This window comes from Carcharodon carcharias, chromosome 9, assembly GCF_017639515.1.
Source record: "Carcharodon carcharias isolate sCarCar2 chromosome 9, sCarCar2.pri, whole genome shotgun sequence".
Lineage (NCBI taxonomy): Eukaryota > Metazoa > Chordata > Chondrichthyes > Lamniformes > Lamnidae > Carcharodon > Carcharodon carcharias.
In genome coordinates this window covers 142,631,667-142,658,497 of record NC_054475.1, presented here as the reverse complement: position 1 = coordinate 142,658,497, position 26,831 = coordinate 142,631,667, and the positions used below count along the sequence as shown (strand labels likewise).

At 44.5% G+C, this 26,831-nt stretch overlaps 1 protein-coding gene across 1 annotated transcript; it reads left to right on the top strand.

The window, feature by feature from the left end:
• Positions 1–1,605: 1,605 nt before the first annotated feature.
• On the top strand, positions 1,606–25,789 carry rasl11a (RAS-like, family 11, member A). Its single transcript, XM_041195857.1, has 4 exons — positions 1,606–1,896; positions 6,204–6,260; positions 7,030–7,109; positions 24,408–25,789. Exons 1-4 carry the CDS (start codon positions 1,755–1,757, stop codon positions 24,873–24,875), a joined length of 747 nt encoding a protein of 248 aa, XP_041051791.1. The 5' UTR covers positions 1,606–1,754; the 3' UTR covers positions 24,876–25,789.
• Positions 25,790–26,831: the final 1,042 nt, after the last annotated feature.

Sequence of the window (26,831 nt, the reverse complement as noted above, 5' to 3'; positions counted from 1 at the left end):
GTGGGAGGCACTTCATTTCCCCATTTGATATCTCAGGAGGCCATCTTAGGATAGCCAAATTGGAAATTCTACACATACTAATAGTAATACCAACCCAGATACCCCAGGGAATGAAAAGTTAGATAGTGAAGCAGAATTGTATACATTAGGTAACACACAGTCCATAACTGGTTAGTGGCATTGGGTAGATAGTGATTTACTTGGCTTTTTGTTAAATATAGCAGTTTTGAAATTGTAATTTTCTTTTAAAATAATGTCTAAGCAGGAAATCGTTTTTATGGGTTCTTAGTCATTATCTTATAGAATAGACTGGAATGCACTGATTCAGCCCACACATTCAAAATGGAATTGATCAGATACTTAAATCAACATGAAATTTGAGGATGTAAGTAAGGAAAAAGTTGAAAATAGTTCAAATCCTGAATGACAGAGGCAACTGGATGGATTGAATGATCTTTCTAATCACTTGCCTGGAATCACAGAATCATACAGCACAGTAGGATGCCATCTGGCCCATTGTGAACGTACTGGCTCTTTGAAAAGCTGTTCAAATAAATCCACTCCCTGTTGAGTTTTTCCACGTATTTTTGTTTTTGTTTTGGATTTCCAGCATCCGCAGTTTTTTGTTTTTATCCACTCCCTTGCTGCTTCCCCATACTACTGCAAATTTCTTCTTTCCAAGTACATATATGCAATATGCATGCAAGTTACGACTGAATCTGCTTCCTCCGCCCATTCAGGTAGTGCAGTCCAGGCAATAACAACTCACTGCATTAACAGAAATCTCTTCCCTTTTTTGCCGATTACCTTAAATTTGTTTCTCCTGGTTCCAGACCCTTTTCTTAACAGAAACAGTTTCTCACTATTTACTCCATCAAAGCTCTTTATTATTAGCCTTACTGGAACCACTGATTTAAGTCAATGAGTAAGCCAAATTGCATTCTTATTATTTGGGTTTCTACGATGTTTACATGTATTCGCGGATTGCATTCAGTGATGGTCCCTGAAAGCTATGACATGGCCCATTTATGAGGAAGGATTTCCACCCCAAATTTTAACTTGATTTCCTCCTCCTTCCCTCCCCTTTCAGCTTTGCATTTCCAGTCTGGATTTCACCTCACTGACCATAACCCACTGATCACAATTAGACTCATCTCTCAGTCTTCAGTATAAATCCTTTGGCACAGGTAAATCACATCAATTGATACAGAATGGGATTGCATTCGTCGACTGTTTCCAAAAGGTCAGAATTTGTTGAACGCATAACATTTGGTTCAACATGTCTTTGAGAGAGCTATCCAATTAGTCCCACTCCCCTACTCTTTCCCCATGGCCCTGCACTTATTTCCCTTTAAGTATTTATCCAATTCCCCTTTCAAAATATTTTTGGCAATTTGCTTCCACCACCCCTTCAGGCAATGCATTCCAGATCATAGCAGCTCGTGTTGGAGGAATCCAATTAGGTCCGTGATTGGCAGTTGTTGGGTTTGTTACAATTTCTCATTGGCCGCTGCCGCCAGAATATTTGTTGTAAGTTTGCGGCGAGGGCGGGGAGAGAAGTTTCATTCTTGATTGAATTTGGGAAAGTACAGTACCACTTGGTCGTGGCTCATAGCCCCTCGGCAAAAATAGGAACAATCCGAGTCCGGATACAATCACAGGGGCTCACTTCGGGGGGTGCGGTCAGGGCAGCTCGTAAAGTTTCCGTTTTGCTAGCTTTTTTTTTCCGCTCATTTTAATGTGCAGTTTTATAAATGCGTCTCACCCAGAACACTATGTCAAACAATTCGAGTAACTTCCTACTGCTTCCCATACCGGAGGTCCCAGTGCTTGACTACCTGCACAACAGAAACGTGAAGATCGTGGTGCTGGGAGCAAGGAGGGTTGGAAAGACGGGTAAGAAAGAGAAGGGAAAATATCGGGGAGATTCGTATAAAAGGGGGATTGTTAATTCGAAGTGTCTGTCCGCACTCGAAGTTCCGCATTTGTACTCAGGAATATAGGTGTGGTAATCCATTCCACTATGATCGTGATATGTTAAGGTACTTAGCCTGAACCGAGAACAAGGAAGCATGTTTTTGCAACTGTTCTTTGATCCCGACACTTCTGCCCTGATACTGACAGTAAATCTGCCGCTAATTTAGGGGTTAAAGTTATCACCTCTAATTTTTAAACCGCGGTTGTAGCGAGACCTATCTAACAATTAAGCTGCTCTTAACCTCAAACCCTAACCTCTAACTCAACTGCCAATTTCTCAAATTTAGAAGGCTGTTTCTCTATAAACACCACCTTACCCTCAACAGCTGATCTATCGAATTTCCAGACCATAATGTAAATATATAGTTTCTCTTAATCTTAATCGGTTTGCATTAACTTCATCCCTGTCATTGAAGAAGCACTTGAACAGATGCCCTCTTCGAGAATTGATAAATTAAACCTACATTTCACTTTTTTTTCAAAAAGGTTTTCTTATCTATAGCACAAATATGTGTGTTGTCAGGGAAGGGGCTCTATGTAATCGCCATTGACTTTGTGAGTGTAAAATTGATGGGGGCATAAACTTGAAGTTAAATGATTGGATAAAAACACGTTAGAGGAATTTACATTTCTGTTTAAAGTGGCCTCTTCGCCAGAATGAACAAATTGAATTCTGTCACCATTTGGTTTGTCCAGGACAAATCTTTTTGATGAATGTATATATACCCTGACTCAGTACAGCAGGATTGTGATGTTTAGTACTAACCTGGCCCATTTCTTTAAGGCCCGTTTTCAATTACTCCCTGTAACAGTTTGTAATTTCCTGAGGTAAATTAAATACCAGTAAATTAGTTGTATGTTTCAGATAGGAAGAATCCATCACAGTGTGAAACGCCTGGCTTAATTTCTCAGTTTTTGAGATTGTGTTTTACATCTGTAGCCAATCACATCAGAAGACGATTGAGGTGTAGAAAATTATGAGGAGAATAGATAGGGTAGACAAGAAGGAACTTTTCCCCTTGGTGGACGGATCAATAACCAGGGGGCAGGAGGTTTAGAGGGGATGTGAGGAAGAATTTTTTTCACCCAGAGGGTGGTGGGAAGCTGGAACTCACTGCCTTAAGGGATGGTAGAGGCAGAAACCCTCATAACATTTAAGAAGTATTTGGATGTGCATTTGCGATGCCATGGCATACAAGGCTATGGGCCTAGTGCTGAAAATGGGATTAGAATAGTTAGGTACTTGTTTGACCGGCACAGACTCAATGGGCCAAAGGGCCTTTTCCTATGCTGTACACCTCTATGACTCTAAGTGTGATGGTTGAAGTGAGGCTTTATGCTTGCTAGGACTAGGCATATTGATCTCCTGGCAAGGTGAATCGGAGGAGATTTATTTAAGCCATTAAAGAATTTGCACAATGATAGTATTAGACTTTCTATTATCCTTGTTCCCACATTGATAATTCTTCAATCTGTGTGCTAGGAGCAAGACATTGATCTCACAAATTAACCATATGTTATAGCCTTTAATGTCTCTTGTCACCTTTATCCTTTTTTCTCTGCTTTCTAATTCTGTTCAGCTGCCCACTCTTAGATCTACATACTTCCTTCATTCTCCTCACCTCAGCTTGTGTGGGGCTCTCTGCACACTTTTTTCCTACCTGAATACTGTAACTTTGAAAAGAAGTTTTCATTTTTTTTAAACACTGATTTGGATTATACTGTATTCAATCACTTACCATACATGTCCCACCAAATATATATATCATCCTTCTTAGTCCCCCGTGTCATCCATGAGCAACATGGGTTTTTTCTGGTACTTGCTTATTATCTGAGCCAGCTAGTCTTATACATTTTGTACACAGTTTATGATGAAATCATACAATCTTCCTGTGTCGAATATTGTTACATGTCCTATGCATGTGCACCATCTGAAACCTGAATACAGGAAAAGCCACTCCTCAGTACTGAGCTGGGAAAGATGTTTTTGGAAGTACTTACAGTTAATACAGTGTATTTGTATGGTACAAGTATTTTACATTTGTTGGTTGTGGTTCCTCAGCTCAGTGATCCAAGGCTTAAGTTTCAGGTCACAGTTCTGGGAGTGGATCCAGCCAAAGCAATATTGGAGACAGAACACAGAGAGTGGTGCTATGGTACATAGTTCTACTTTGGGGAATACTGAAACATAAGTACAACAGGATAACCAAGAGGTAAATAAATGGTAAGCCATGACATCCAAAAACATGACACAGGAAATATGTCATTAATACGAAGATGCAAAATTTCTTATAAATAGGTTGTATAATGTAGCTAAAGTCATAGCAACAATGACTCATATAGTTATATTGTGCCTTTAACATAAAATATTCCAAGGCACTTCATGGGCAAACAAACTATGACATCGAGCCATATAAGGAGAGATTAGGTCAGATGAGGAAAAACTTTATCAATAAGATAGGTTTTAAGGAGGAAAGTGATGTAGAGAGATAATGGTTTAGGGGAGGAATTCCAGAGCTTGGGGCCCAAGCAACTTATGGCACAGTGTGATAAATATCTAGTTCTTGTTAATATTTGAAAGATAATGTTTAGTTCTGGGAAGATTCAAGTTTAACTGTAGAAAATGAGATAAATGCAACTAAAACAGCTTGAAGACTATTACATTTAAAAGGTTGAGGCCATATTGGCTTAAGGGGTTAACAGCTAGAAAGGTAAGATCCTAAAACAGCAGGTGGTCTTACTTAACTGGAGAGCTGAAGACATGATATCTACACTGCTTGCAAAGAAATGTAGTACAGCAAGATGTTTTGTTTTGGGAGTTAGAACTAAGTTGGTTTAAAAGCATTCAGTGAATCCTAAAGGCTCCATCATGGAGATGGGTAGATGTTTAAGAAGGTTCTCTGGTTTCAATTTATTTCTGTGTTCTGCATTAGGGAAAGAGACTGGATGCCGAAAGGGTACTGCTGTTAGTTGTTTCCAGGCAGTTAGGACTCAAAGAATCTGTGAGCTGTTTGGTGCAATTAGGGCTCAGGAGAACTCCTGAGAGTTGAGAAGGTTGCAGAAAGTTGCTGATTCCATGCTGAGAGGGTTAGTGCTCAGAAGAAACCCTGGGAGCCATTTGTAGCTCGGTGCAGCTGGGAGACTGGAACCCAGAGGCAGTGCCAGATTAGTGAGGCCAGCAGTCTGCAAAAGAGTTGGAAGTGTGCAGGTTATTATAGGCAGGATTGCAGCTTTGTGAATCACATGAATGCAGTCTTGGATGAAGAGATTGAACGATCAAGAGATGAGCAGTCATTGAGGCAATCTATGTCAGAGTGGCTTGAGGGAATTCAAAAGCTAGATCTTCAAAAGTGAAGATTAGAAATCCCTCATGAGGGGGATAGAATTTTGACAAGATATTGTGACTGTTAATGGTCACTGACATCTGGGGGGCTTGCTGAGAAATCCATGGGATCTTTCTTGGTTGCATCCATCATTTAATATGCAGTGTGGTGTGCTTGATAGTTTGCCTGTTAATTCATATTTACCTCATGTTAATTCTGAATGTTAGAGTATAAGATGGATATTGTAAATTGTTTTACTTTTCTGACTTTGTATAGCGGAGTTTATTTTGGTTGTTTAAAACTGTGTGATCTTGTGGCTTTATCCTCCTATTGGGTTACTGGATTTCAAACTTAATCTACTTTTAAAAGTTACTGGTCCCTATCCAGATCGTAACAAAAGCCATCATGGGTGGAGCAATTGAAATCGAAGATGCTCAAGAAGCCAGAATTAGAGGAGTGCAGAAATCTGAAAAGGTTGTGGGGCTGGAGCAGATTAGAGATATGGAGGGACTTGAAAACCAGGATGAGAATTTTAAAATTGAGGCTTAACAGGGGGCCACTGTAGGTCAGCATGCACAGGGATGACAGGTGAACAGGACCTGGTGCAAGTTAGAACATAGGTAGCAGAATTTTAGATGACCTCAAATTTATGGAGGATAGAATGAGAGGGGCCAGTCAGGAGTGCAATGGAATAGTTAAGTTAAGAAGTAACAAAGGCATTTAGGGTTTCAATGAGATGGGTAGTTGAGCAATGTTACAGAGTTGGAAATATTCATTCTTATTGATGGTGTGAATATGTGGGCATACAGATAGATCTGAGATATAAACTCGTGAATGTTGAACAGAAAAGCTTACTTTTTCATCAACTTAATTGAAAAGTTGCATTTCACATTTTTCTTGCAGCTTTGATTGTACGGTTTCTCACAAAAAGATTCATTGGAGATTATGAACCGAACACAGGTAATTGTTACATCAGCATATTATTTAAATGGAGAGAGTGGTACATAGGGATCTGGGTGTCTTGGTACTAGAATTACAAAACATTAGTATGTAGGTACAGCAAATGATTAGGAAGGCAAATGGAATGTTGTCATTTATTGCAAGGGGAAAGGAATATATAAATTAGGGATGTTTTGCTACAGATGTACAGGGCATTGGTAAGACCACAACTACAGCACCATGTACAGTTTTTGTCTCCTTATTTAAGAAAGCATTAGAAGCAGTTCAGAGAAGGTTCATTCAACTCATTCCTGGGATGAAGGCCTTATCTTATGAGGACAGGTTGGGCCTTCTATTCATTGGAGCTTAGAAAAAACAAAAGATCCTGAAGGGATTTGACAGAGTGGATGCTGAAAGGATGTTACCCCTCATGGGAGAGACTAAAACTAGGGACATAGTTTAAAAAATAAGTCTCCAGTTTAGAACAACAATGAGGAGAATTTTTCTTGAGGGACATGAGCCTGTGGAACTCTCTTCACCAAACAGCAATGGAGGTAGAGTAATTGAATATTTTTAAGGCAGAGGTAGATTGACTCCCTTGTTAGTCAAGAATCTAAGGCTATCCAGGGTAGGCAGGAAAGCAATGTGGAGGCTCAGCCATGATAATGAATGGCAAATTAGGCTCGGGGGGTTGAATGGCCTACTCTTAATTTGTATGTTTGTATATTCAGGTGCTTTCTATTTGTCAATATTTTTAGTAGGTACTTGAACGTATTCTTTTAAATTTCAGGAGCTCTATACTCCAGACAGATTAGCGTCGATGGAGATCAAATTTCATTGCAAGTGCAAGACACTCCCTATGCTAATCAGGTAGAATCCATTTCTATATTTTCTCTTTTTGGGAATTTTGCACTCAAGGTGTGGGCTTTTATTACTGGAAATGTAACACTTTCCATTTATTCTTAAAATTGCAGTATTACAGTCAAGTATACCAAAATTAGATGCAGAGTAAAACTCCCTCCACTTTGTCCTTGTAATGCACAAATGTCAAAAGAGGACCCCCTCCAATTCAGCTATGATTTTCTTTTCTGTCATATATCAGCCAGTCTGTGAGCTTCCTTGATGAGAGTCCCATTTCCCGATGAATTGAGGTGGGTTTTTTTATGGCCCATACCAGGGAGATGAAATCACTCGAGCTCAGTTTATATGGATCCCACACAGCAAACATGAGAGATTTTTGCATCAGCTAGATTATAACCATTATCAGAGTAGAAAATTTGCATCCAGCTTTATGTTGGCAGAGGCAGAAAGAATTGAGGTGCATTGAAACAATGATAAAAGAAAAGGCAGTGTGATATTCTTCCTGTGTTGTGTTTTGTCTTTCATTCAGCAAACAGGGGTATTTAATTTGAAATAAATTTGTATATAATGGCTGGTTTAACGATGGAATCTCGCTATTAGTAACCCTTAAAGAAGATCAATCCAGTTCAAAGAATTATAATTAATATTAAAGAGCCTCTTTTAAAGTAAACTTTTGCATTCAATCCTATAGGCAGGGTTTTGCATATCACCAGGTTCTTCCCCTGATGAAGATGTTGACGGTGAACCCGCCCCAGTTGCGGCGGGCTGCTCCACAACCATTTAATCCTGAGGAGCGTTAAGTGGCTCCGGGCGAGACTGCTGCCTCCATCTGGGAGGAACTCTCACCTCCAAGAGCTGCAAGCCAATCAAATGGCTGGCAACTGTTTGGTCCTGGCAGCGCCACTGGGAGCCAGACCTTGGGGGAGTTGGGGGTGGGGTGAGTGCAGTCTTATGGGCCCAGGAGGTGGCAAAGCAGGAACCCCATCCCCCTTTCCCACCAGTAGCCTGAGGAGTAGGACCCGGCAGGCTCCAAACTAGACTTCCTTGTCTGCCACTGCAGGAAAAATTGCAGGGTGGGATGACTTCCTTAAGTGGCCATTAATTAGCCACTTAATTAAGGGCCTCAATTGACCAAATAGTAAGTGGCTGACTGTCTTCCCCACCACATGTTAAATTGTTGTGGGGTCAAGTGTGGGGAAGGGTAGGTGCTGGGCAAAGTGACCATGGTAACATGCCCACTTTTACACACCACCCCCTATGAGTGTAAAATTGCACCCCATTTGTCTTAATCCTGTTGCCCATTATCGGCTTTGAACATTCCTAAGTCAGAAATAGACGCCAAATAAAATCCCTTTTACCTTACACGGACAGTGTGCTTGACTCCAGTCTCCAGCAAGCATCTCTTTAATAGACCAGTTAGCATCAGAGAGCAGCTGGTGGATGTCTCCTGTATATCTTTTGGAGAAGTGCCTGACATTCCCTCATGAATCCATCAAGTGTGAGATTATTGAGGTAAAACCCACAAACCATCAATCTGTATGCAATGTTAATAGTGGATTACCACAACTATTTGTGGGTGGGGGAGGGAGGTGAAGTGATGGAATGGTGAAGGATTTGGATATATAGCAGATTAGGGGGAAGATGCAATGTTACCTTCCAACGCAGTTCCCAAATTATGTGATCAACATTCACTCTTTAAACATAAATACATTAAGTTCAATTTGTTTCTGTCATTTGAAGCTAGAGATTAAATTACAGCTTGAAGATCACTGAATTCTGTTACTTTTTCTTGTAACATAAACCATTCGGTCTTGTGTGAGCTTTTTCTATTAGTCAGTCTTCTGGAAGCGATGATGACATGTTGCTGACTGTGAATGTGTGCCCTATCTTTCATGTGTGATGATCACCCCAAGCATACTGATGACTCTTGATGCATTTACTGCAGATTTTATTAAGTCTGTTTACCAGGAATTCCTACAAGCAGCATTTTGAGGATCTGATAAATTGTTGACAAAATGTAAATTGTTAACGGGAATCAGTGAAAATGAATCAAAACATGAGGAAAAATGCTATAGAATAAATACTTTGCAAATTTCTTTCAAGTTACAATTAATAATCAATTTTGAAAGAAAATAGAGAGGCAACGATATAGTTGAGTTTGATCTTGTAGGAATAAAAATATAGAAAGCAAAAAAAAACTGGAGAGCATTGTCTTAAGAGGCTGAGGCTTAACAATGATCCTGTGACTGAGCTATGCCACTTCCTCAAAGGAGACTATAGCAGGATCAAACATCTGTATGGCATTACCAATGATCCCTATTTCTAATCTCCTCCAGCCCCACAACCCTCTGAGACAGCATTGCTCCTCCTGTGCATTCCTAATTATAATTGCTCCACCGTTGATGGCCTCGCTTTCAGCTGCCTAGGCCCTAAACTTTGTAATACATTCCTTTAAACCTTTCCACCTATATTTCCTCCTTTAAGGTGCTCCATAAAATCTACCTCTTTGACCAAGTCTTTGGCCATCTGAGCTAATATCTCCTTATGTGGCTTGGTGTCACATTTTGATGATGCTCCTGCAAAGTGCCTACATGTTACTACATAAAAGGTGCTATACAAATGCAAGTTGTTGCTTTTATTGTCATTGGACTGCCATTGCAGTTGATGGCTTTATTTCTTGCATGGAGATGTTGGGCACTAATAAGATTACAACCAGGTCTGCATTTAGCATTTCAGAGACTTGTAATAAAGGGAACTGCAATGGAAGCCTACAATCAATATTAATTCCTTCTATCGCATGACTGAGTTTTCTTATACTCTTTAATAAAACCAGTGTCTAGATGTAGCTCAGGAATTAATCAAACCACGTTAGACTGACTGGCAGACTGTTTGCAGGTAATCATCTTCCTGAATATTAAAATTCCCTCAAGACAGGCAGGCGTAGCTTATATTATACACAAACCTTCGCATCGAAACAAGGGAATATTTACCAGTACAGCAGCAGCTATGGCTTCCATTTTAAAAACCCCAGCAAATCAGCTTAATTCATATAAAAATATACAATATAAAAAGGTTTGACTTGAATCTGGACAGATCCTGTTTCCTCACAGCACCATTGTAGAATCAGGGAATCGTTCAGCCCGTTGTGTCCTTGCCAGCTCTCTGCAAAGGCAGCCCACCTATTCCCTGTGGCACTGCGAATTTTTCACTCTTCAAATAATTATCCAATTTCTCTTTTAAAGCCTCAATTGAATGTGCCTTTGCTAGATTCTCAGGCAGTGCATTCCAGATTCAAACCGCACGCTGCATTTAAAATTTTTTATCTCGTATCACCATTGTCTTTTCAATCACCTTAAATCAGTGTCCTCTGGTTCCTGATGTATTCACCCATGGGAACAGTTTCTCCCAATCTACTCGGTCCAGACTCCCCATGATTTTGAACGCCTCTATCAAATGTTCTCTCCTCCAAGGGGAACAAACCCAGCTTCTCCAATCTATCCAAGTAACTGAATTTCCTCATGCCTGGAATCGTTCTTGTGAATGTTTTCTGCACCTTCTCTAATTGTGTGCTCATTAGAGTCATAGAGGTCGACAGAAAAAAGCCCTTCAGCCCATCGAGTCTGTGCCAGTCAAACAAGTACTAAATTATTCTAATCCCATTTTCCAGCACTAGGCCCATAGCCTTATATGCCATGGCATTACAACTGCACATCCAAACACTTCGTAAATGTTATGAGGGTTTTTGCCTCTACCACCTTTTCAGGCAGTGAGTTCCAGCTCCCACCACCCTCTGGGTGAAAAAATTCTTGCTCACGTTCCCTCTAAACCTCCTGCCCCTTACCTTAAATCTATGCCCCATAGTTATTGATCCCTCCACCAAGGGGACAAGTTCCTTCCTGACTACCTTATCTATGCCCCTCATAATTTTATATGCCTCAATCATGCCCCCCTCAATCTCCTCTGCTCCAGGGAAAATAACCCCAGTCTATCCAGTCTCTCCTCATGACTAAAACTCTCTAGCCCAGGCAACATCCTGGTAAATCTCCTTTGCATTCTCTCTAGTGCAATAATATCCTTCCTATAATGCGGATTCCAGAACTGCGCACAATTCTCTAGCTGTGGCCTAACCAGTGTTTTATACAGTTCCAGCATAACCTCCCTGCTCTTATATTCAATGTCTTGGCTAATAAAGGCAAGTATCCCATATGCCTTCTTAACCACCTTATCTACCTGTCCCACTACCTTAAGGGACCGGTGGACATGCACACCAAGGCCCCTCTGATCCTTGGTACTTCCCAGGGTCCTACCATTCATTGTGTATTCCCGTGCTTCGTTTGTCCTGCCCAAGTGCATCACCTCACACTTATCCGGATTAAATTCCATTTGCCACTGATCAGCCCATCTGACCAGCCCGTCTACATCCTCCTGTAATCTAAGGCTTTCCTCCTCACTATTTACCACTACACCAATTTTCGTGTCATCCGCGAACTTACTGAACAACCCTCCTACATTCAAGTCTAAATTGTTTATATATACATCACAAACAGCAAGGGATCCAACACTGATCCCTGTGGAACCCCACTGGACACAGGCATCCAGTCACAAAAACACCCCCTCGACCATCAGCTTCTGCTTCCTGCCACTCAGCCAATTCTGGATCCAATTTGCCAAATTGCCTTGGGTCCCATGGGCTCTTACTTTCGTTATCAGTCTCCCATGTGGGACCTTATCAAAAGCCTTGCTGAAGTCCAATTAGACTCTGTCAAATGCATTGCCCTCATCTACATACCTGGTCACTTCTTCGAAAAATTCAATCTAATTGGTCAGACATGACCTTCCCTTAACAAAACCATGCTAACTGTCCTTGATTAATCCCTGCCTCTCCAAGTGTAGATTAATTCTCAGAATTGCTTCCAATAGTTTCCCCACCACTGAGGTTAGACTGACTGGCCTGTAGTTCCCTGGTTTATCCCTTCCTCCCTTTTTGAATTGGCTGTTCTCCAGTCCTCTGACACCTCTCCTGTGGCCAGAGAGGTATTGAAAATTATTGCCAGTGCTCCTATCTCCTCCCTTGCCTCACTCAACAACCTGGGATACATTTCATCCGGGCCTGGAGATTTATCTACTTTTAAGCCTGCCAGACCACTTCGAACCCCCTCCCTTTCTATGCTAATTTCTTTAATTATATCACAGTCCTTCTGCCTGATTTCCATACCCACGTCGTCCCTCTCACTTGTGAACACTTATAATCCATGTTATGTTGTAGACAAATTAGCAGTGAAATTGAGACTTCATGACATGCTTAATTATAGTAGGACAGCTTGAGCAATGCTCCAGCAGTCATTTCTAGCCTCATCTGTCAAAGCTCATGATGATGAATGGTCACCTGGGTTAGTTACAAAAATGTTGCTGGCACCAGTGGACTGTATGCTGGGAAGAGTTAGCATTTTCAACAGAGGATGGGAAAAAAGTCTGGCCACAAGTCTGGCATCATCTCTCTCTTTGTTAAAGCAGTTAATTTTCCATTTTATTTTAACTTTTAGTTACACATTCCATTCTTATTTCTATTTTTTATTCAATACGGTACCCTGTCTCCTAGTGGTGCATCCTCAAACAGTTATTTAGACACTATAAGAGTGCAACTGCAGCTGCAGTCTATCCATCAAAAGTCTTGGTTATATATAGGGGGGAATTTTCCCCACGGTGGGCCATGTGGGAGTGGGCATGGGTGGGCGTGGACCCAATCGCTGCCGGTGATTGGGTCCGCGCCACCATTTTACGCAGGCATGTTTCACGGCTCCCAGGGACAGCGGGAGTGTGCTGGGGGCGGCAGATCGGCAATCACCACCAGGTCCAATGGCGACCCGGTGGCCTGCTTAAAGGGCAAGCAGCAGCCACTCCTAGGCTGCTGCACATGGCCAGAGGTTGGGGCCAACACAGATCCAGGCTGGCCATGCAGGAGGATAGGGCGGGTGGTCAAAGTGCGCCCCGGTTTTTGGAAGAGTGCCTTGCTGCGCTCCTCGAGGAGGTGGCAGCACGGCAGGAGGTGCTCGTCCCCCAGGATGGGAGGAGGAGGCCAGCCGACTTGACAAAACATGCAAGGGAGGAGGTAGCAGAGGTCGTGAGCTCCCACGACGTGGTGCGGCGCTCATGGATCCAGTGACGCAAGCGCTTCAGCGACCTGTGCACGGGAAGGGTGAGTAACATGTTGGCATCGTTCACTTCACCCATCATGTAAGCTTCTCCCCGCACTGGCGCCCCATCCATGTCTGATTGGCCTGAATGCATTGAGTCATTGATGGCATATGTCCTCAGCTGGGTGGCCAGCAGATATTCCCTATAAGTTGGCCAGCCTGAGAGGGTTGTGGTGGAGTGATGGGTTCTGCACCCGCGGCATGTGGTGGCCTGAGACCCACATGACTGACGGGGGCAACCTGGAGGATCTGCACCCAGGTGCAGTGCTCGAACACCAGGGCATGTCGAAGTCAGGGTGATGACATGGGTGCAAGGGGATCATCAAGGTGGCATGGCACGGATCGATCTGCTGCCCTCTGTGATCCATGCCATTGTGCCTCCTTGCTATGGCAGGTTAAACTGTGTGCTCCCAAGTGTGATGAAGGCAGCATGTGCTCAAGTGGTGAGGGGGTGGGTGTGGTGGTTGGTGGTGGTGGAAGGAAACATCTGGCTTATTTGTGAGAGTGTTCAGCAGCAGCGGGGTAAGGATGCACTGGACTCCTGCAATGGCCAACTGGGCTTGGGGTGGTCTGGCCGTGAGGAGATTCATGATACAAGTATCATTTATCAATGCTCTTTTCTCATTTCCAGGAGGCGAATTCTCATAACACCACCAAGCCGGTGAGGACTGGCGGTGGGCCAACACTGGTAGTGCTGCTTAGCCGCTTCGAGTAGGAGACCCTCGACCTGGAGTGGCACCATGCACCCAGATGCGCAGGAGCCGGAGAGGCTGTAGTTGCACGGGCAGGTATGTGTGAACAGCACTCATGTTACCAGTCGTCTCCCAACAGCCATGGCAGTGCTGATTGTTGAGTGAGTGACGTTGCCAACATGGCTTGCCCATTGCGTGTGGAATGATGAGCACATAATGATCCGGTGGACAGGCGTGTACATTGATGTGGTCTGCACGCTAACTGATTGAATTTCCTTACTGTTCCTTTCAGCATCAGCGGCACAGGGCCAGGACCCAGAGCAGCAGGGGCCCCCTCCGACACCTGAGGATCATGAAATTCCAACATCTCAAGCGTCTCACCATTTCTGCCAGGCAGGCACCAGTGCAGATACTGGCACTTCGGTAGGCATCAGATCTTCGGCTAGTGTTCCAGGGCACAGCGGTGAGGGCACTTCACAGTCGCTGGAGGAGCTGATGGATACAGAGAATGCCCATGGCGCCAGCCGTCGGAGGACTGCAGGGGCCCAGGCACATGCTCAGTCCCTGGCTGATGATGAGCCTCTGGAATCGACTGTGATGCCAACTCATAAGATATGGCCGGGTGTGCGGGACCATCTGGTGGAGATACATGAGGCTGTGCTTGGCTTCGTGTCAGCGGTGGGGGAGCCTACGTGGACTGTAGCCGATACATTGAGCCTCATGGCTAAGTGCCAAGCTTCCTCCATGGAGAGAGTGGCGACTCTCCATGGCGAGGCAGCTCCAGGGACAGGATCAGGGGTTCCTGGCGTTGCACTCGGACCAGTAATCCCTCACAGCGGCATTGACCTCAGGTGGTCTGTGCCGGTTTGGGCACCAGGTATCCCACCTCGGGGCCCATCCATCTACGGCGAGCAGGGAGGGCCAAGTGGACCTCACGTCGGCGGAGCAGCTGCCTGTCGTCTCTGCTGGCGCCTCACAGGGTGCTCTGGATGAGTCTGGCAGTTCCTCCGCCCCTCTGCCAGTAGCTGCAGCACCCAATGAGGCTGACAACTGGGGAGATGCCAGCTGCGGAGCTGGGCAGCTCCCTCCCAGGCGGAGCCAGCAGAAGCTCGACAGGCCAGAGGACGTCCGCCAAGGTCATCGAGGCCAACAGGACTGTAGAGAGAGCAGGCTGTCTCAGATGCCAGTGCCAGTGAAGTGTCACCACAAAGACATAGCACCCGCAAACGTAAAATTATGGCACCTTAGGCACACCCTGGGTTAATCACTGGTGGTTTTTTGTTAGCCCCTCTGAGTTCCTTCTGATTTGTGTTTGCAGTGCGACACCATTTTATTTGACTTTTGTGAAAGCATTAAATTAAGATTGTCTAATGTGGATGGGGGGTGCCTCTTTTCTTGGGCAGGTGGATGGATTCCTGAGATGTTATGTGATTTGTGTGTCATTGACATTTATTAACTGGGCTCGTTGTCAATGCTCCTATCCTGACAAATTTTGCACTAAGGCCTCCAGTATGGAGGCTGCAGCCCAGGCTTGTGTTGGAGGTCCATATGTGGTGTGCTATCTGAAGGTTCCTTGGATTAGAGTGTCCTGGGTGTCCCTGCATCCCTGGAGTATGCCCGGGTCAGTCTGTGCCCCATCAGCATTTCCTTGTGCATGCTCATCCTCGGACACACTTCTGGACTCATCATGTGCAGCCGCAGACACTCTGCCTACAACTTTTTCGTTCACAGCATCACCCCTTTGCAGCGCAAGATTGTGGAGAGCACAGCTTGCAACCACTATCAGTGACATACAATCTGGGGGTACTGGAGTGTGCCCCCAGAATGGTCCAGGCATTGGAAGCACATTTCGAGAAGACCGATGGCTCTCTTCACCACAGCCCTTGTGGAGGCGTGGTTCCTATTGTACCACTACTCAGCTTCTGTTCTTGGATGGCAGAGAGGAGTCATGAGCCACCACCTGAGGGTTAGCCCTTGTCACCCAGCAGTCATCCATCCAGCCGGGCTGGAGCACCGAAGAGCCCCGGCATCTGGGAGTGTCTGAGGATGTAGGTGTCGTTGGAGCTGCCTGGGTACCTTGCACAGACTTGTAGGATCTCACACTATCTGCATGTTCATGGAATGGAAGCCCTTCCTGTTGACGAAGGCACCGGGCTCACCTGCTGGCGCCTTGATGGCCACGTGTGCAGCCTATTGCACACTGGACGCGGGGAAGCCAGCAATGGCCGCGAAGCCTCTGGCTCGCTCTGTCTGGCTTGCCTCATCCCAGTGGTAGTGGATGAAGGTCAATGCCCGTCTGAACAGAGCGTTTGTGACCTGCTTGACACAAGTGTGGATAGCTGATTGGGAGACACCGCAAAGATCACCCACTGAGCCCTGGAAAGAGCCAGAGGCATAGAAGTTGAGGGTAGCTGTGACTTTTAGAGCCGCGGGCATGGGGTGTCCACCCACACAGGGGAGATCTCAGGCCCAATCATCTGACTGTGTTGATTGTCTCCCTTGAGAGATGGAGCCTCCTTTGGCACTGCACCTCAGTCATATTGAGGTAGCTGCTTCGCCGCCTGTATACCCTGGCAGCAGGATATTGGCGTCTTCCGCGGCCCCTTCCACCTTGGACTGCCTCTTGGTCCTGCACCCCTTGTGCCTGGTCCTCTTCTCCCAAAGGTGGCTCCCCTGGAGGCTGAATGAGCACTCCGGGCCTCCTCCCCCCTAATAGCCCTCCCTTCCTCCTCAGAGGAGGTGCCTCCAGTGGAGAGATCACCTCCCTTTCCCAGGCTCAGGGAGGCTTCCTGAAACCTACAGGCCCCAAAATGAATCCTTACTGCAAAGTGCTGACCTGAAGGTTATGAGTCCAGTCTAAGCAGCTGGTATGCGTTTTGAAGTTTTTCAGCTCACACAGGCAAGTTTCAGTAACTTTTGTACAATAACTTTTAAATCTGTAGAATCGCAACCCCACTGAGCCCTCTTCTCCTGCTTGTGGATGAGGTTTATACAAATTTCTGCTACCCGCCTGCCCATTGCGCCTGTGCGACAAGCCAAAGATTGCACGGGCGCCGGAAAATCCCCGTCAATTGGAGCCTCAAGGGCCTTAAGTGGTTCATTAATTAACGGTGGGCGCGCAACGGAGATTGTCGCACCCCAGCCCACCGAAATATCGTGGTGACATTGGAACACTCACCCGACATCTTCACACGTGTCATTTTATGTGTCAGCATGCGGGTCCCATTCCCGCACACTGACTGGAAAATTCTGCCCATAGTAGCTGATTTAATAGCAGGGAACCGTAGTTGCTGATATGGTATGTTTGGGCCTAATGATATCATGCACATTCATGATATAATGATACAATGCATGTCCAATCGTGAATGGTAGTGGACAATTAAACAACTTGCTGGAGGAGGAGGCTCCACAAATAACCCCATCCTCGATGGAGGAGACGAGCACTTCAGTGCAAAAGATAAGGCTGAAGCAATCTCAACAATCTTCAGCCAGAAGTGCTGAGTGGATGATCCATCTCAACCTCCTACTGAGATCCCCAGCATCACAGATGCCAGTCTTCAGCCAATTCGATTCACTCCACATGATATCAAAAAAACAGATGAAGGCCTGGATACTGCAAAGGCTATGGGCCCTGACAACATTCTGGCAATAGTACTAAAGGCCTCTGCTCCAGAACTTGCCATGCCCATAGCCAAGCTGTTCCAGTACAGCTACAACACTGGCATCTACCCGGCAATGTGGAAAATTTCCCAGGTATGTCCTGTACATGAAAAGGACAAATCCAACTGAGCCAATAACTGCCCCATCAGTCTACTCTTGATCATCAGTGAAGTGATGGAAGGCGTCATCAACAGTGTTATCAAACAGCACTTGCTTAGCAATAACCTGCTCGATGATGCTCGATTTGGATTCTGCCAGGGTCACTCAGATTCTGACTTCATTACAGCCTTGGTTCAAACATGGACAAAAGAGATGAACTCCTAAGATGAGGTGAGAGTGACTACCCTTGACTTCAAGGCAACATTCACGTGAGTGCGGCAGCAAGGAGCCCCAGAAAAACTGGAGTCAACTGGGCAGAAAACTCTCCACTGGTTGGAGTCATACCTAGCACAAAGGAAGATGATTGTAGTTGCTGGAAGTCAATCATCTCAGTTCCAGGACATGCTACAGGAGCTCCTCAGGGTAGTGTCCTAGGCCCAACCATCTTCAGCTGCTTCATCAATGACCTTCTTTCCATCATAATGTCAGAAGTGGGTATGTTCACTGAGTGCACGATGTTCAGCACCATTTGTGACTCCTCAGATACTGAAGCAGTCCATGTTCAAATGCAGCAAGACCTGGACAATATCCAGGCTTGGGCTGACAAGTGGTAAGTAATATTTGTGCCAGGCAATGACCAGCTCCACCAAGAGTGAATCTAACCATCACTCCTTGACATTCAATGGCATTAGCATTGCTGAATCCCCCACTATCGACATCCTGGGGGTTAACATTGACCAGAAATTGAACTGGACTAGACATAAAAATACTGTGGCTGCAAGAGCAAGTCAGAGGCTAGGAATCCTGTGGCGAGTAACTCATCTCCTGACTCCCCATGGCCCATCCCCCATCAACAAGGCACAAGTCAGGAGTGTAATGGAATACTATCCATTTGCCTGCCTGGATGAGTGCAGTTCCAACAATGCTCTAGAAGCTTGACACCATCCAGGACAAAGCAGCCCCTCAATTGGCGTTGCTTCCACAAACATTCACTCCCTCCACCACTGACAAACAGTGGCAGCAGCGTGCACCATCTGCAAGATGCACTGCAAAAATTCGCCAAGGCTTCTTAGGCAGCACTTTTCACTCTCACTCACCATCCTGACTTAGAAGTGCATCACTGTTGCTGGGTCAAAATCTTGGAACTCCCTCCCGAACAGCACTGTGGGTGTACTTACACCATAGGGACTGCAGCGGTTCAAAAAGGCAACTCATCACCACCTTCTCAAGGACAATTAGGGATGGGCAATAAATGCTGGCCTAGCCAACAACGCTCATATCTCATAAATGGGGGGTGGGGGGGAGGGAAATTCAATACATTATGGTAGCCCAATCTGAGCACTGGACTCAGGACCAATGGATCCTAATTTGAACCCCAATATGGCCCATTTGGCATTTGATTCTTCTAAATTATATAAAATGAATCCAATATTGGAACCTGCTGGGGGAAAGCAGAAGCCTGTGCATGATGCTCAACACACAGTCAGTATATCTAGTGTTCAATAATCCTAGAGTTTTGGCAAATGAATGTAACTTTGCTCAGAGATATTCATTTCACTCAGACTTTTCCAGCATCTTTGTTAAAAGGTCTAGAAATTCATTTGGGCTAGTTTTCAGGTGTTGAATGGGTGCAGGAATTCTTTGAAGATGGAGGCCAGAGGATTATGAGAAAGTCATCCCCATAGCCTTACCTAAATAATTGCTGGCACCTGGTACACCTCCACAGCTTACCCAGCCAAAGCAGAAGATCTCAGACCCACTGCCCTGGTAGGAGTGGGCCTAAAGTAAGTCACACAGTAGACTGAATAATAGAACGGCAAGACAGGAGCCAATAACATCAGCTTGCATGAATTGTAAAAAGAAAAATATTAAACTCATCTTTTGGTGAAAGCCACTTACTGGGGCGGATTCACATTTGAAATAGCCAGGACAGCCGAATCTCCCTAATATGGTATTAAGCCTATTATCAGCACACGCAAGGTACCTGCTGCCTCTTTTAGGTGCCACCTCAGAGAGCTGAAAGATGTCCTGAACCAGTTTTGGGTTGGATGCTTATCGGATATCCTTGGGTGCAGTATAATCCTCCCTGAAATTGAAACTAGTTGCGCACAACTTATGTCTTTGACAGGGTCCAGTTTTTACCCCAAAAGTGATTGCTAAACCTTGCTTTTCTTTGGGGAGTGAGAAGATTGATGCTTCTTTTTCATCACTGAGGATTACTTGGAATTTGCAAGCAAAGGAACAGTGCTTGCCAGTCACTTGCTGACAGCTGCCCACAGAGTTTTCACTGGCTTTTGAGCACAGACTTGTCATCAATTCCTCCACAGGCCTCTACTGTGGCATGTGTGAGCACAAAGTAACAGCATGGATGCTCAGTTTAACAGATTGAAGAATCCTCACTGAGCCACATAGTCTCTAAATGAGGAAGTAATAACCAGGAAATATAAAATGGGTTCAAATCATGTAGAGAAAAGAAGGATTGAAAAATGGGATTATGAGAGAGATAGAGACAGACATAAATTAAATTCTGAAGGAATGATACTTAAACTTTGAAAATTAAATTTTCAGGCCCAGAGACATTATTTGGCAGTAACTTACTTCTGAATGCATCAGCTCTAATTTTTTCTGTTATGATTAGTGGATAGGTACTGCAACTTCACTCTCTTACATTGATTTCAATGCTGAGTCTGTTGGTGAGGTACTGTTATAGTACAGTCTGTGGAAGAACAGGGTAACTTGGACCCCATGTGGGTACTTTAAAAGTTAGTGTCTGATGCATTTCATCATCATAGTGAGTGCTGTTAATAATTATGCTTAGACTAACACACAGTCCAGGCCAATATGTTTGAACAACATTTGGGGGGAGGGATTGCATTTTTCTCCTTGGAGAAATTGGCAAGACATGGGAGAGCTGGTACTTGTGAAACCATATCAGGGTAAGTCTGTGCTTTCAAGAAGAGAGTGAGTTCATTTTAAAAAAAAAAAATAAAATAACCTTACCAAGAAAATATATAATTCATTTTGCTTGGCCGTACAAAACTTGGAAATTGTTGAAAGGCAAGACATGTTGCTGAAGATTTTTAACTTGCATTCATCAAGCCAAACACACTGCCAAATTTCAAACAATCATAGCAATTTATGCTTTAGGAGTAAAGGTACTGTTGGTAAGTTGACTCTGATTGATTGGCTAAGGCATTTCCATGGTGAAAGCAATAGGGAACTATGGGTTCCCCAAACTCCCCAGGTATTTCAAAAGTGCAATGCTTGAAATCCTGAATGTGTTAACAACTACACTAACAACCAATTTAAGATAATTATTTGAGCTCATTATGTGGCTCACTTAAGCTTGCTAGAAGTGACATACATTCATACACAGGGACCCATTCTCTACAAACAAAAGGAATATTTTCAAAACATATGCCTTTTTGTATTACTCAGGAATTTTTTTTATTCATGAGATATGGGCTCCGCTGGCTGGGCCAGCATTAATTGCCCAGCACTAGTTGCCCTTAAGATGGTGGTGAGCTGCCTTCTTGAACCACTGCGGTACATGTAGTGTAGGTACACCCACAGGGCTGTTATGAAGGGAGTTCCAGGATTTTGACCCAGTGACAGTGAAGGAACGGCGGTATATTTCCAAGTCAGGATGGTGAGTGACTTGGAGGGGAACTTGTAGATGGTGGTGTTCCAATATATCTGCTGCCCTAGATGGTAGTGGTCCTAGGTTTGGTGAATTCCTGCAGTGCATCTTGTAGATGGTACACACTGCTGGCAATATCTGTCGCTTGTGGAGGGAGTGAATGTTGTGGATGTGGTGCCAATCAAGCGGACTACTTTGTCCTGGACGGTGTCCAGCTTCTTCAGTTTTGTAGGAGCTGCACTCATTCAGGCAAGCGTGTATTCCATCACATTCCTGACTTGTGCCTTGTAAATGATGAATAGGCTTTGCGGAGTCAGGAGGTGAGTTACTCATCACATGATTCCTAGCCTCTGACCTGCTCTTGCAGCCACAATATTTATATGGCTAGTCCAGTTCAGTTTCAGGTCAATGGTAACCCCCAGAATGTTGATTGTGAGGGATTCAGTGATAATGCCATTGAACATCAAGGGGCGATGGTTGGATTCTCGTTGGAGATGGTCATTGCTTGACACTAAGATAAAAGCAAAAAACTGCGGATGTTAGAAATCCAAAGCAAAAATAAAAATACCTGGAAAAACTCAGCAGGTCTGGCAGCATCTGCGGAGAGGAACACAGTTAACATTTCGAGTCCATATGACTCTTCAACAGAACTAAGTAAAAATAGAGGAACTATACGTTCTATTTTTTAGTCTATTTTAGTCTATTTTTACTAGGTTCTGTTGAAGAGTCATATGGACTCGAAACGTTAACTGTGTTCCTCTCCGCAGATGCTGTCAGACCTGCTGAGTTTTTCCAGGTATTTTTATTTTTGTCATTGCCTGACATTTTTGTGGTGCGAATGTAACTTGCCACTTGTCAGCCCAAGGCTGGATATTGTCCAGGTCTTGTTGCATTTGAACATGGACTACTTCAGTATCTGAGGAGTCACAAATGGTGCTCATCATCGTGCAATCCTCATCCCCACTTCTGACCTTATGATGGAAGGAAGGTCATTGATGAAGCAGCTGAAGATGGTTGGGCCTAGGACACTACCCTGAGGAACTCCTGCAGTGATGTCCTGGAGCTGAGATGACTGACCTCCAACAACCACAACCATCTTCCTTTGTGCTAGGTATGACTCCAACCAGTGGAGAGTTTTCCTCCTGATTCCCATTGACTCCAGTTTTGCTAGTGCTCCTTGATGCCACAATCTGTCAAATGCTGCCTTGATGTCAAGGGCAGCCACTCTCACCTCACCCCAGGAATTCAGCTCTTTTGTTCATGTTTGAACCAAGGCTGTAATGAGGTCAGGAGCTAACTGCCCCTGGCGGGACCCAAACTGGGCATCTGTGAGCAGGTTATTGCTAAGCAAGTGCTGCTTGATAGCAATGTTGATGACCCCTTCCATTACTTTACTGATGATCGAGAGTAGATTGATGGGGCAGTAATTGGCTGGGTTGGATTTGTCCTGCTTTTTATGTACAAGACCTACCTGGGCAGTTTTCCACATAGCTGGATAGATGCCAGTGTTGTAGCAGTACTGGAACAGCCTGCCTAGGGGGCGTGGCAAGTTCTGGAGCACAAGTCTTCAGTACTATTGCCAGAATGTTGTCAGCGCCCAGAGCCTTTGCAGTATCCAGTGCCTTCAGCTATTTTTTGATATCACATGGAGTGAATCTAATTAGCTGAAGACTTGTATTTGTGATGTTGGGGACCTCTGGAAGAGGCTGAGATGGATCATCCATTCGGCATTTCTGGCTGGAGATTGTTGCAAATGCTTCATCCTTTTCTTTTGCACTGATGTGCTGGGCTCCTCCATCATTAGGGATGGGGATATTTGTGGAGCCTCCACTTCCAGTGAGTTGTTTAATTGTCCACCACCATTCACAACTGGATGTGGCAGGACTGCAGAGCTTAGATCTGATCCATTGGTTGTGGAATCGCTTAGCTCTACCACTTGCTGCTTATGCTGTTTGGCATGCAAGTAGTCCTGTTTTATAGCTTCACAGGTTGACACCTCATTTTTAGGTATGCTTGGTGCTGCTCCTGGCATGCCCTCCTGCACTCTTCACTGAACCAGGGTTGATCCCCTGGCTTGATGGTAAGGGTAGAGTTGTGGATATGCCTGGCCAAGAGGTTACAGATTGTGTTCGAGTACAATTCTGCTGCTGCTGATGTCCCACAGTGCCTCATGGATGCCCAGTCTTGAGTTGCTAGATCTGCTCGAAATCTATCCCATTTAGCATGGTGGTAGTGCCACACAACACGATGGAGGGTATCCTCAATATGAAGGCGGCACTTTGTCTCCGCAAGGACTTTGCAGTGGTCACTCCTACCAATACAGATGCATCTGTAGCAGGCAGGTTGGTGAGGATGTGGTCAAGTATGTTTTTCCCTCTTGATGGTTCCCTCACCACCTGCCGCAGACCCAATCTAGCAGCTTTGTCATTTAGAACTCGGCCAGCTCAGTCAGTAGTGGTGCTACTGAGCCACGCTTGGTAATGGACATTGAAGTCCCCCACCCAAAGTAAACTCTGCGCCTTACTGCCCTCAGTGCTTCCTCCAAGTGATGTTCAACAAGGAGGAGCACTGATTCATCAGCTGAGGGAGCACGGTACGTGGTAATCAGCAGGAGGTTTGCTCATGTTTGATCTGGTGCCATGAGACTTCATGGGGTCCGAAGTCAATGTTGAGGATCCCCAGGGCAACTGTGACAATGTTGTGATTGTTTGAAATTTGGCATTCAACTTCGGCAAAGTGTCTTTCTTTTAGGAATAACTAATTTTTACAACTTTGTTTTCTCATATTAATTGCTAGAAATTTACAGAAATGGAATAGGATGCAAAAAGTGCAAAAGAATTCGGTACCCAAAGGGTTACATTTGGAGAAAAAAAAGTTCTTTGGACTCACTTCTGCTTTCAGTAAAAGCTTCCATAGATATTTTGTGCAGATTTGATTTGATGCAAGAATTGCAGTATGGATTTAGTTAACCAAGAAAATTAAGAGGCCATGTTTAAATGTTTTCCTTGTCTTCCTGTGACAGAGCGATGGAGATGATTCTCGCAGTCCAGATGTTATAACCCGCTCAATTCACTGGGCAGATGGCTTTGTTTTCGTCTTTTCACTTACGGACCCAGAAAGCTGGAAAGCTCTTCGTCCGCTCCATCAGCAAATCAGGAAGATCTATCCCAACACCAGACTTCCATTTGTGCTAATAGGAAACAAGGCCGATTTACCGCATGCACGGCAAGTGGAAACCAATGAAGGGGTTCAGCTGGTAAATGAGATAGGGGGGACTTATTTTGAAGTTTCCGCTAGAGAAAATTATAATGAGGTCTATGATGCTTTCCACCAAGTCTGCCAAGAAGCCAGTAAAGTGATTGGAAGCAATAATGGGGAGAAGAGAAGAGGTCTGCTTTTAGCTAGGCCCAAATCGCCAAACATGCAAGATCTTGGAAGACGATTAAAACAGGTTCTTTCATCTAAAGTGAAATCCACTACATCTGTTTAAGACTGGTTTTTTTTAAGGAGGTTCCAAGCTCCAAGATTTTTTTTTTTCTTTTTGTTTACCTTGAGGATGAATAAGAATTGTTCAGAAAACCCCAACAAGGTGAATCCTCAGATATTTTAAAGACTAACATACACAAACCGAAAATGCCAAATTATTTCCTATTCATGTCCATCTTTTTAAATACATAATTTAATTGCTGTTGGGTGAGTACTTTTTGCCCTAGGATATGGATAATTGTGTTGTGATGTTTATGGTGCAAACTGCACAGTCACCTGCAGTAGGACCTTGTTTTGTGACACTATTCCACTAATTTACATGAAATTGAAAATCATTCACAGCCAGAAACAATGTAAAATTTCCCACAATTTTAAATTATTTAAAAATAGGGGGTTGCCTGAGAGGGAGGGGAGGGAGAGCTCTCCTGAATGCTTAGCTGATGCATATCCTGCAAAGTGTAAATTGAACCATAAAGACCAGAAAGATTTCTAGTTCTACTGCTCTTTCAAAGAGCCAGCACTGGCAGAATGGACTTAAGAGCGTCTTTCTGTGCTGTAAGTTTCTAAGATTCTATTTGTGCCTATTTAACTGACCTCAGCTGGAGGAACCATAGAGTTTCTACAATTGTCCTCCATGTTCCTGTGCTAGGAAATGAAAATATCAGCTCAGTTCCCCACCATTGATCACTATCCAATGATTCTTGCTGATAAGTATGAATGGATGTTTATCTGGTCATGACAGGATTGTATCTGACTGTGATGCGCCAATGGCTGAACAACTGGCTGTCACTCACTGCCAAGCCTCGCTCATGAATAATATCCATTTGGAAGCAGAGAAAATTGCCCAACAGAAACTGTTTGTTCATGTTTCATTGCGAACAGCTGGTGTTATCAACAATAAATGACTATTTGTAAAAACTTCAATTTAACCATTTAATTCCAAATCCTAGCAGATCTGAGCCCGAATAATGAAATAGGATGGTGCATTTTTTTCAAAAAAAACAAAAAATAACCCAATGTGTATGAATATTGTTTTAGTTTAATAATTGCCTTCGCTTTGGATCCAGGATCAACTGTACTTCAGAATTAGGAGATGGAAAATGTTTCCTAGTGTTAACTGTTCATTTATGGCATTGTGGTTTCAAAATAATTATAGTAGACTGCCCATTGTTGAACCACAGGACTGAATTTTATGACCTCCTCCTCCCCCCACTTCATCGGCATATTTGAAGGTGGGGAGGCTCCTGCCCAACCCAATGTGTCTTCCATTTTACGGTGGATGGATAAGGCAGCCCTCCCGCCCTTGGGATGATTGAGGCCCTTAAGTGGCCAATTAATGGTGCGGTAATAGGTTCAGCGGGGGAGGCAGAAGCAAGGCGGGCAGTCTGGCAGCTTTCACTGTCAGTTGTTAGGCAGAAGGCAGGGAATAACTCCTTTGGGGAGACGCTGTTGTCCATTGGAGGCACTGCGACCAATATTGTACCCCCTTCTCCCCTGCCACCCACCACCCCTCTCGCTGGGATCTGTTCAGAATCCTTGGATTTCCCTGAAATCCAGGATCCATGACATTTCTTCCTGGGAGACTGCTTGCAATGCCAGCAATGGCCACTACTCCACTCTGGGGCTATTGGGACCACAGAGCTGCTGGCCAATCAGATTGGCTGGCAATTCTTGAGGATGGGACTTCCTCCCAAATAGGGTTGGAAGACCCACTCTGAGTCAGTTAAGGCTGCCCTGAGCGTAGCCATGGACATTTTGGTCATGGGTGGGTGGGGGGGTGCAAGGAATATGTCCCTTTTCCATTTCTCCCACAACAACCCCCCCCAACCCCAGCCACACCCCAGTAAAATCCACCCATTAAAGTTTAACTTTGTGTTCTTCTTTTATATGCAAAAGATTGCTGGCTTTGTTATCCTATTTGACGCTGTTCTTGCAGGAAAATTTCAATCATTTATTTCGT